Source organism: Zonotrichia albicollis, chromosome Z, assembly GCF_047830755.1.
Source record: "Zonotrichia albicollis isolate bZonAlb1 chromosome Z, bZonAlb1.hap1, whole genome shotgun sequence".
NCBI classification, from domain to species: Eukaryota; Metazoa; Chordata; class Aves; order Passeriformes; family Passerellidae; genus Zonotrichia; species Zonotrichia albicollis.
Window position 1 is genome coordinate 20679410 of NC_133860.1, and position 11251 is coordinate 20690660.

The 11251-nt window shown below is 50.7% G+C and overlaps 1 protein-coding gene across 1 annotated transcript; it reads right to left on the reverse strand.

Moving 5' to 3' along the window:
* Window positions 1–1055: 1055 nt before the first annotated feature.
* On the reverse strand, window positions 1056–3821 carry LOC141727246 (serine/threonine-protein kinase PAK 1-like). Its single transcript, XM_074533576.1, has 7 exons — window positions 3743–3821; window positions 3477–3502; window positions 3055–3167; window positions 2679–2796; window positions 1808–1907; window positions 1330–1526; window positions 1056–1232 (listed from the first exon to the last, which is right to left on the reverse strand). The coding sequence occupies exons 1-7, from the start codon at window positions 3819–3821 to the stop codon at window positions 1056–1058; spliced, it is 810 nt and encodes a 269-aa protein (XP_074389677.1).
* Window positions 3822–11251: the final 7430 nt, after the last annotated feature.

An 11251-nucleotide genomic window follows, 5' to 3' on the forward strand; every position in this document is an offset into this window, starting at 1 on the left:
ACAGGCATGCCACACTTGAGGTAAGCAAAGCTGCTTACCTCACTATGTTCTTTGGGCCTCTGAAAGGGACTGTCCACTTAGCCTGGCAAGGAAGGGAGTCTTCCAACACTCTGGGTAGTTTTGACTTTTATTAACACTCAGGCTGAAACAAAGTATCCCCTCGCTGCTTCTCCATCTTCATCATTCTGTCCTGCACGTGGCCTGCTCAGGCTGACAGCTTGGAGCGCCTGCAGGCTCCAGTTCTGCTGCAGCCCAGCTTTTCCTCTCACTGCTTAATTCTTATTATGACAATTCTTTCATTTCTACTTCAAAGCTTCCCTAAATTAACAACACTCTATCCTAAGCTAAACAATCCTCTACTATCCAAGCTATCTACATTCTCTAGTCCTTAAAAGTTGATCTTTATGTTTCCTAATTTTTTTAAAACTTTCATCTTTTGCACAAAGAAAAACAGCAAAGCTTTAAATTGAACCTAACAACATATCTAACCTAACCTAACCTAACCCAACCTAACCTAACCTAAACTAACCTAACCTAACCTTACCCAACCTAACCTAACAGCTAACCTAGCAGCTAACCTAACAGCTAACCTAGCAGCTAACCTAACAGCTAAACTGAGCAAATATCTACACTAGCATGTTTCCTATCTACGGCACAGCTCCTCTCCAAACTCGGGGGATGGCTGATGCTCTGCCTAAAGATGACACATCCCCTTTTCCCTCCTCTCGGCTGGCGGGGCATCAGGGCCTCCTCAGGCGCAGGTGTCTCCTCTCCAGTCTTCCTGCACTCGCTTGGCTGAGATGATCAGAGCAGCCAGGCTGGAGGCAGGATGGCCTGAGGTCACGAAGGGATGCTGCCCAGAGGAAAAAGAACAAAGAAAGGAACTCTTACTTTCCAGGATCACATGCTGGCGGGCTCAAGCAGGATTCCCTGGCTACCAGCAAGACACACAAAGAGCACCGAGGGCAGCATGTTCCCCTGGGCCTTCCTGTCCTGGCAGCTTTCTGTGCCACGTGGCCCACACTCCTCCTCCTCATCCCTTCATGCAGGTGTCCTCAGCTGCCAGGGCTCTGTGCCCCTTTGCTTTTTCTTACCTGGAGGAGCTCCTGGGCAGACCAGCGCCTGTCCTCATCTGCCTGCAGGCAGCAGCGGAGGAAGTCGCGCAGGAGAGCCGAGTGGTGCCTGGGGTTCTGCAGTTTTGGGGGCCCGTTCCTTTCGATCAGTTCAAAAACCTACAGCACATGGATGCAAGAGGACACTCCACCTGCTCCTTTGCTAGCCACACACAGCTCTCTCCACACAGAGGCCTCTTGCTAAGCTGCACCTTACCCGGAGACGGGCTTCCCGCTGGTAAGGAGCTTCCCCTTCCACCATTTCCAGCCCCATGATCCCCAGGGACCAGATGTCCACTTTGGGGCCGTAGGCTTCTCCTCTCACCACCTCCGGTGCCATCCAGCTGGGAGTGCCGACGCTGGAGCTGCGCTTGCTGTGCTCAGGGCTGAGCTGAGCACAGAGGCCAAAGTCACCTGAGGACAAAAACAAAGCCTGTCAAAGCCAGCTACCACTGGCAAAGCGGCCAAAACCATTGCCCACTCCAAGCCTGACCACGCCATGCTGAGTCTAGCTGAAAAAGCAGCTGAGCTCTCCTTCCACGTGCCTGGAGCCAGCCAAATAAGGCATCGGCCGCTTCAAAAACACCCTGACGATTCACGCACTGGCCAAGCCGCGCTTCTGCCCCAGTGGCCGTCACCAAAATGCAAGCGCACGGCATATGCTGGACATGCTGCAGCCCAGCAGGGACACCCACCCAACTTGACGGATCCGTCCGTGCCCACCAGGACGTTGCAACTTTTGATGTCTCTGTGGATGACTTGGCGGGAATGAAGGAAATGCAGTCCTTGCAGGCACTGAGAGAGAAAAAGGAGGGAGGGAAAGTTAACGTGCAGGATCTGATTTCATCCCACCCGCAGGCAAAGAGCTCAACGGGATTGGCGGCTTTCTCAGGGAATTGTGAGCGAGGGCGAAACATCACGCTGCTGTCACCATGAAGAGCTTGCTGCTTCAACACTCTTGGAAGTTTTTTCTAGATTTCCAAGAAAAGGCATCAGGACTCGCAAAAGTTCCACCGGCCTTTGGTAGGAAGCGCGTCACCTTTGGCTGGGAGGCAGCACGGCAAAGAATTTTGGGGCAGCCTAGTGGCAGCAGAAGAGGAAGCTGCTGGTGACAGCAGCACATTTGAGCTGGTCCAGAATGCATCGCCATCCAGGCTGCAATGCTATCCTTTGAAGCTGAGGACAGCTCTTTGCCCTTAGCTTGAAATCCTGCCACCCGCATGCTGCCTTCCAGTGGCAAGCAATGTAGGACAGACAGACAGGCTCCAGGCAAACATTCCCAGGCAAAGCTGAGAAGAGCAAGAAAGAGAAATTGAGCCAGTCAGCGAGCACCAAGGCCAGAGGACAGACAGGATGGAAGAGTGCAAGGACAGAGCCTGAGGAGTGCGAAGGCACCGGCAGGCACTACACTTCCCATGCTCTTTCTTCTCCTGTGTGGCGTGACAGCAGCAGCAGCAGCAGCAGCAGCAAAAGAAGGGTGAGAGCAAGAAATCTCGGCTCTCCTTAAGCTCCAGCTGACAAGCAGCATCCGGGCAGGCTTGGGCAAGCACAAGTGGGATCCCTCACCTCCCGACAGACAGCGCCTATCTGTCCTTCCTCCAAGTACACTGCCCTCAGCACATCAAACAAGGTGCCGCCGTCCATGAACTCCATGGCCAGCCAGAGCTCCGCATCCACCAGGTAGCTGAAAGAAGAAAACTACGGCATGGAGAAACAGAATGGGCACAGCCTCTGTCACCCCAGGGCCTGAGCCAGGTTTTTGCAGCTGCTCTCCAAGCTACGTGTGCCACAAGAGACTATTGAACACCAGCTCCACCTCCTCCCACGCTCTGGAGACCAGCAGAGAAATCATCCCCAGCTCTGTTTTCTGCCAGTGACCAAAGGGCGTCGTCTCTTTGTGCTTGCACCAGCTAAAGCTATATTGAACCCAGAATATGCCAACCTGTCTAAGTAGGTAACGATATTGGGACTCCTGTTGTCCCTCATGGCCAGGATTTCATTGGCAGCCAGCTCCTCGGACATCTCCTCCTGGAGTGACATGATCTTGATTGCCACCTGCAATGACATTGGCCACCGGTACCTTGAGAAGACGCACCCTGCTCGAGATCACAAGGAGCACGGAGCGAGTGCTGGTGCAATGAGGCAGCACGCTGGGCCAAAGGGCCTTGTCACTAGACAGCAGAGCTTAGCAGAAGCACCAAAAGCCATCCCAAATGCATTCTGCCCCCTGAGCCTAGACTGTATTTCAGAGGAACAGCCTCTGCTGCAGACATGGAGCTGCCACCCAAAGCTCCAAGCAGAGCTGACAGCAGCGGGCAAAGCGCTCCAGAGCTGCAAAATGGCATGGGGCTCTTGGCACTTTACCTGTTGTCCGCTGCTGGTGTCAAGGGCTTTTCAAGGGCCAGCAATCCTGTGAATGTAGTTCTGCTGGCTTCTTAGTGCCCACTTTGTTTATTGGGGAGTTTGCTCAGGTGAACATGGTGACCCATGCACATTCTGAACAAGCTGTCCCTTTCCATGGTGGATGCTGGTCTCAGAACGGGGTGAAATTTTAAGGTGTTCTTTCCCTTTCACCATATCTACTATGGCTGGCTGTGACAAGCTGTAGTCTCTGCTTGTTTGGCTTTGACTTGTGTAGCCAAACACCAGTGTTGTTCCTGATGGCATGCCTGTGGAATGTGCTGTCAGGGGCATCTCTGCCAGCCCCATTTCTGACACAAACAAATTTCTTGTCCCAGATGAACGAGTGCTCTGCCATTGAAGACGCCGCTGCAGCAGCACCCTCTGAAGAAGCCTCCCCTCCACAGCCTGAGAACCTGAGCAGGAGCAGCTCGCCCCGCTCCGGCCAGGAGAGCGAGAAGCAGTGCCTGAGGCTGCTGAGTACGTCCTGGGGATTTCTTGTGCAATCCAGCAGTGTGTTATGGGGTGTGTGCCTCAGCATGAGCTGTAGCACATCTTCCCCCTGACTCTGGTGTCGGGGAGACATTCTGGACTCCCTGCAGGAGCCATTGTTGTGCTTGGAGGCAGCCAGGGAGCATTTTGGGGCACTCCTTTTGCCTTTGGGGGCAGCTGGGTGTGGGTGGCCTTTGCCTGAGGTTCCATGTGCACTAAAGGCAAAAGCAGGGATTGTTTCCGGAGCAGCAGAAGGCTGCAACCTAGCCAACGACTGGGTCAGTTTGTGTGTGCTGCTCTGGCCATATTGATCATAATAGTTGGCTTCCTACATTGCCTTTGGACTGCATTTGGAGACAAAACACTTCAGAGAAATTGTTTGGCTGTGGGGCTGGTTTCATACTGCTGGGTTTTTCAGGACTTCTACTATTCCTTCTACAGTTTGCTTGGATAAAAATTCTACATTTTTGTTAGTGTGACCTCCTTGGAAGGAGCATCAGGTGATAGCAAAACAACAGAGGAAGGGGTCTTTTCAGCACACTCCAAATGTTAAGAAATTGTATTCTTAGAACAATCCCTGGGAATAGAGAGCAGGAGGTGTTTTCAAAGTGCAGCCAACAAAGAAAAACACAATTTGCTTTTCCAATCCCTACTTGGATAGTTCAGTTGTATGCCTAGGGAGACGCATCAAGAGACACTTCTGTGTGTCAGGGCCAGATAAAACTGCCCTGCAGGCAATTCTCAGGAGGAAGCCTGCAGCCCCTCTGCTGCATGTTCCTCCAGTACAAGGCACTTTGTCAGGGCTAAAGCCCAGCCGGTAAATACTCTTGGGATCCTAAGGATTGGCCTCAATCCCTGCACTCTTGGAAAGCACAGCAAGGCCTTGGTGACTCTGCAGTGCAACTCAGTTGCTCCTTGCAACTGGTCATGGCTGCCAGTGCAGTGCTGTCAGAGAATAAGAAGCGGGCAGGTACAGAACAGAGCCCAGTTTACTCAGTGTCGGCCATCAGCTGTAGGGACGAGAGGTGAATGGATCGACTCCTCCTTGGCTCTGAACTCAATGACACCCATGTTCTGTCTTGAGTGGGGTCAACAGCTTGTAGCAGTGCTCAGTCTGGCTCTAGCTTCTTCACAGTGCCTGTCAGTGGCCATTTGTGGGCTCTGCCCAGGTTTTTGTCATGGCTGCCCTGCCACTGATGGCTGCTGTGACTGCAGGGGCTGGAGCCTTCTTTAGCTGTGAGGTTTCAGCAGCCACCGCGTTGCTGCAGCTTTGCCTGGACTCGTCAGAGGATCAGCATCTCGTTTGTGCAGGTGCCTGAGCCACGGCAGCGCCTGAGGAGCGGCGCTGTCCTTGTTACCCGTCTGGGCGGTGCCCTTTGGGAAGATGGGGCACGTGGCTGGTGTCCAAGGGGCCGAGGGCAGTGCTGGTGACTGCTGCAGCCCAGACTGAAGACATGGACATGTTGTTCTTCACTAAATGGGGAATGGGCAAAATCATCTTCACAACTTAGCCTGCTCATAAAAGAAGAGGGTCCTAATTCTTGCAGCCATTGCTCTTGGATGTAGCACAGCATGAGCTGCTGTTCTCTGAAAAATGTCAAGGCATTCTTTAGGCAAACCGCTGAGAGGTAGAGGAAATCCCCTCCCCTTATGGATTTCACTTTGCAATATTCCTTCAGCTCTGCAAAAAGCAGCTGTTGATAAAACTTCATCCCAGATCACAGGGTGCATTGAAATCTTGGAATTATGAAACCTTTTGTTGAACCTCACAAGAGAGTGTTATCTCCCAGGAAAATGAAGGGTCCTGATTTTTCAGCCCTCCTTCCCCTTTCTGGACCACAACCACTTTCCACGGTGCCAGTTCTGTTCTGGTCTCTGACTGCTCTGACGGTTTCTCCGTGGGCTTAGTCTCCTCTTGAAAGGAGTGTGCAGAATCTGACTCTCTGCAGGCCCCGTGTGTTACAGAGCTGCCTGTCTTCTCACTGCAGCTGCTCTATTTGTTGTTGTTCTCGTTAGCCAAACAACCATAAATTTCTCTGAGCCCCTTCTTCCACTGGTAGTCAGGATCTCTGTTTTGAAATTTGCTTCTTGCATTTTCTTTCTTTCAGGGAGTGTGGTGAGCGTGGCAGATCCAGAAAAGAAATACACTGGATGGAAATTATTGGCAGAGAGTGAGTTCAGCCACGCTTACTCCTCCAGAACCATGGGTGACGTACGTGGCTGCTGGAATATCAAGAGGGAAGTCAGGCAAGCTGCAAGCATCTTCAGACCCTGGCTTTAGATTGTCCCTGTCTCAGTACTGGTCACAAGGCATCATCAAAGAGAACTGCATGCTGGCAACCAATGTCTTGCCTGCCTCAAGGAGGCACTTGCCTGTCCCTCAAGTGTGTGGCACCAGATTCCTTCTTTTCCCAGCAGACATGGTTTTGCATGATTCCAAGTCATATGGCCCCACAAGTGAAGGAAGAAAAAAGTGAGAGAGCAGCTTCCCACCTGAGAGCCGTCAGATAGCAACTCTCAGCAGCATTTCTTTCCAATATTTTGCTGAACACCACTTTCAGTGCTCAGGACAATAAGACAGGCTGTGTGGTGCTGCCTGAGTTTGGCAGACAGAATCAAAAGAGAGCTCTGAGTCCAACAGGACTGTGTGTGTTTCATTGCTTGGAAAGGCGCACCACACGCACAAGCACAAAAAGGAAGAGGCAAAGCAAACGCTCACATCCATAGTCTAGTGTGTACATTTGAGATTTGTAGCAGCTCTTTTTTCTTCCTGTTGGACTGAGCTTTGCTCTTGGACAAGCTGCATGGCAGAGGGTTGCTGGGCTGCTGTGCTATTGTCTGAAGAGTAGACAAAGGCTGGTGTTTGAGGGACACTCCAGGCAGCAGAGAGCTCTTGCCTGGGCTGCCTTTTGCTTCTCAGCACTGAACAGCTTCTCTGTTCTTGCCGCTGTTCTGTTCCTAGGGGTTTTGGAACCGTTTGTAAGGCCTTGGACGCTGCCACAGGACAAGCGGTAAGTGCCAACAGCCCTTGCAGATTTTGCAGCTCTAGAGCGCTTTCCCTTGGGATGTGATCTGTGGTCAGAGCTTTGTGTTAGCTGTCTTTGCTGCAAAGGCTGCCTAGAGGCAGGCTGAAAAATGCATATTGGACAGACTTTGTCTGGCATTCTGAATCAATGTGAGGATGGCAGTGGTGTCTTTCCAAGAAGGCCATGCTATCTTGGACTGACTGGATAAGTGTGCCAAGATTAGCTGATGGCAGCAGCCGTCATTCTGGCCCAATTCCTCTTAAGCCCAGGTTCAGACACAGATAGGATTTGCCATTGTTACCCATCACGAGGTACACTTTGAAAAGACCTAAAGAAGGAGAGGCCTTGTCTGGAGCGCAGTTTTGCCTTTCAGTCCTAGGGAGACAGGGTCACACACACACACAGACACTCGCACACGGATCAGTGAGAAGAAGCTGATGAAGAGCCTTAAGTAACACCGCCTTGTGTTGGTCCTTTGTTGCGGACATTCCATGACAGAGATGCTATTTGTACTGAACTGACATGCTGGTGTCTTGGAGAGTCCCATGCTCTTTGGGGGCTAAACATTCAGAGTCCTGAATTCTCCTTTCTGGCTCTCAGCAAATACAACTCCATCTTCCTGGTAGCTCCTTATCCACCTGCAGTGCTGTGCTCAGACACTGCACTTGGAGGGATGTCTGCAAGGAGTCTGAAAGCCCTAAGCCCTGCTTATCACCTGCAGTGCATCCATTGTGGTCCACAGAAAGGACTCTTCATTTTTTAATACACATCTAAACTGTGTTGAGGAATGTTCTTCAGAGATGCAAAATCCAGAAGAAATTAGCATGTGCTAGGATGTTAACTTTCCTTTGAGTTCCCTTGGAGTTGTTCTTTTTCAGACAGCATTTTCTCTGTAATGGATTGGTGTATTGACTTTGGAGCACAATCAAGAATGGCAGCAGTATCTGAAACACTGATCAAATCCCCTGGAAATGCTAACCTATTTTCCACAAGTTGAGTTTCATTTCACAGTAGCAAAATTTCTTTTGGCTTGCAAAACATGTGTAAATGATAACAGTAGTGATAAAGGAGGTCTCGCGGAAGAGTCTGCAAGGGCTGAGAGTGCTGTTAGCACATTGTGGCTGATGCTTTAGGGTTCCTTTTCACCGAGGTGACAAGGCATCCTGGCCCGTGAGTGCACGGAGGAAGAGGCTTTTGTAATGTCTGTTCCTAACGGCTTTCAACGTCATTGTAGGTGGCCATAAAGGAAATTGATCTCCGGCACCAGCACTGCAAGGAAGTACTGAAAGAAATCCTGGTCATGAGGGAAATGAGGAACCCCAATATTGTCACCTACCTAGAAAGGTAAGTAGTTCTGTATTTTGATGGGAATGTCAGTTTCCATACTTGCCAGGCAAAGGTTTCAAGCACTTTTCTCGGTGGCAGAAAATTGATCTTGCTGTGAACATCAGTCTACTCCTGTATGAGGCATGGGAGGAGATTGCATTCTTCTGGTTCCTGGCAGAAATAGCTTAAAGTTTGTTCTCAGAAACTTGGCCCTCTTACTAAGCCAGCAGCCTCGATGTTCACTTGCTGAATGCTCCTTTGCTGTTTTGGGATGTGATTATTTTTTCTGAATGTCGGAAGAGAAGTGCTGAGAAGGCAACACAGAAATTATTTCTCTTGTGCTGTTTCCACTGTTTTCCATTGCCTTGCATGCCAAAAGGATAGCCAAAGAGACACATTATTTGCCAGGATTGAAGTAGTTTTTTCCTATTGGTGTCTGTCCTTTATGCAAGGCTTCCCAAACGATGTTGGCAGGGCTGCACCTCCACCTCCCCTGTGAAAAAGCGGTGAAAACTGTGTCTCCTTGCTGTTGGAGTTAATGGAGCAATTTGTGTATGAAGACAATGAAGCAGCTGCTGGGATGTGTCCACTTCCAGATCTGCCTCTGCTATCACAAAGTGCCGTTTTCCCCTGCTTGCCCCCTAAGCCGTCTCCTTTCCCACGGCTGTGCAATTAGATGGCACAGATTGCAAGCTCTGGATAGCCTGGGTGGAGCGTGTCTCCATTTTATTCCGTCTTCATTTCCCAGTGACCTGGAAGCAAAACTCAGCTGTAGTCTTTTCATCCGTATGGCAATTTAGCTGTGCCCATTCAGATCTACGCTGTTGTTTTCATCTTCCAGCTACCTTGTCAACGAGTTTGTCCTGCTGGTGTTGGAGTACATGGATGGAGGCTCCTTAGCAAAAGTGGTCAGCGAGAAAAGGATGGCTGTAGGACACATGGCAACTGTCTGTCACGAGGTAAGGGATGCTGCTTGTGCTTGGGATGCCTTGGACAGCCTCATAGTTCAAAAGCGCTGCTAAGTGAGTGATTCCGTGTTCAGAGCTTTCTTGCTGTGCCGCTCTTTTGCTTCAGAGAAGAAAGAGCATCTGGATGGAAGTGCCTGCTAGTGTCCCTGCCCTTACTACAGTCTGCTCTTTATCTGCTTTTGGCCTCTGTGCTCTGTGTCTCTTTTCAAGTTGTTTTTTCTGTTCTGCGCTTTGCCCCTCCAAGCCTTTGCCCAGGACCTTTCTGCATTTCCTTCTTTGCCTGTAAGCGCAAAGATGCCGGTGTGCGAGTTTGAAACCAACGGCAAAGGCCAAGAGAGACTCATCTCTCGCGGGTCTCAGCTTCAAAGGAGGGCATGGCACCCACCACGGTGCTTGCTGCTGAAAACTGACAAATGACTTGAAATGTCTTTCAAATCTGCTGACCAGGCAGCCTTACAGGCCTTTACCTCCAGTCTCCCACCTGACAGTGATGCCCTTGGTACCCAAAGCAGGGACTTTTCCTCTTTTGGCCAACCGTTGTTTGTCCTCTGAATGGAGAGAGCGCATCCGCTGCAGCAGCGGTCATTCTGACTGGCTTTGCAGGGCACAGTCTCGAGCAGCAGCTGCTGTTTCCCCCTCAAAGCCAATATGCCTTGCCTTAGAGAGATCCTGCTCTCTCCCAGGGTTGCAGCAGCAAGCTCTTCCTCTTGCCAGCACTCACTGCTCCTCTGAGACCCATGAATCTTCAGGAGCATTTTCCTTTTGCACGTGATGAAATCAGATCAGGCTAACTTTTGGCCTCCTGTTTCTTTTTTTCTCTCTCAGTGCCTGAAAGGCCTGGCTTTCCTTCATGCCAACCAGGTGATCCACAGAGACATCAAAAGGGACAACATCCTTCTGGGCCGGGATGGCTCCGTCAAGTTGGGTGGGTATTCTTGCTCAGGGCGCAGCTGTAGGCTGCTGGGAGTGTGAAAGAGCAACAAGTATCAAGAGGAACTTTGCTTTGTGTGTGTCCCTTCCAGAGGGAGGGAGGCTACAGTGGAAGCCTTCAGTGTAGATGAGGAAAAGCCACCACCCTAGGAATGGTGGTGGGTTTGTTAAATGGACAACTGCTAGTTTCCTTGGATGCATCCCTGAGGAAAGAGAGCACAGCTGCTTTTCCAGCTAGATTCAGTAGTACATTCTGAGACTTAGAGTGAGGAAATCTTTTCCTTGGTTTCCTAGCTGAAGCAGTGTTTGTTTTTCTCCTCAGCTGATTTTGGCCTCTGTGCTCTGCTCACACCTGAGCAGAGTAAACGGAAGTCGATGGTGGGGACAACTTGCTGGATGGCACCCGAGGTGGTGAGAAAAGAGCCTTACGGTCCCAAAGTGGACACCTGGTCCCTTGGCATCGTGGGAATTGAAATGGCCAAAGGAGAGGCTCCTAATGTTTGGGAGACCAGTGACAGGGTAAGGTGCAAATATGCTTCGGAATCCAGTATCCTTCTGGTCTGTCTCCATTAGACTAAATCCCATTCCCGCAGCTGGGATGAGTTCCAAGAAGGTCCACTTCTAAAAATGTCCCTGCAGCTCACATCAGCTGTCAAGGCAAGACCTGTTGCCCCTTGGAATAGCTGGAGTTGCACTGGGGCCTTTTTACTTTTGGGGAAGAAGGCTCATCTCTAACCATCTGCTAGGCAAGAAATTGCCACTGCAGACTGGGGCTTAAAAGACGGGCTCTAGGTGAGCACTGAAGGCTGTGGAAGAATCACGTAGAGTCTTGTGTTTCATTTCACTTCAGGCTAACCACCTGATAGGCACGCAAGGCATACCAGACCTGCACAAGCTCAGCCTACCCCCTGCCTTGTGTGAATTTCTGGGCTGCTGCCTGCAGATGGATGTGGACAGGCGAGGCTCTGCCAAGGAGCTTCTTCAGGTACAAGGCAAA

What these genes read in the sequence shown, in the direction of transcription:
- LOC141727246 (XM_074533576.1), bottom strand. Translation starts at nt 3,821, where the DNA reads ATGGGGCTGGCAGAGATGCCCCTGACAGCACATTCCACAGGCATGCCA. An exon ending in ACTGGTGTTTGGCTACACAA is followed by an intron (nt 3,503 to 3,742) that starts GTCAAAGCCAAA and finishes GCCCTTGAAAAG; the next exon opens with CCCTTGACACCAGCAGCGGA. An exon ending in GGACGGATCCGTCAAGTTGG is followed by an intron (nt 1,527 to 1,807) that starts GTGGGTGTCCCT and finishes TTTTGTCCTCAG; the next exon opens with GTGACTTTGGCCTCTGTGCT.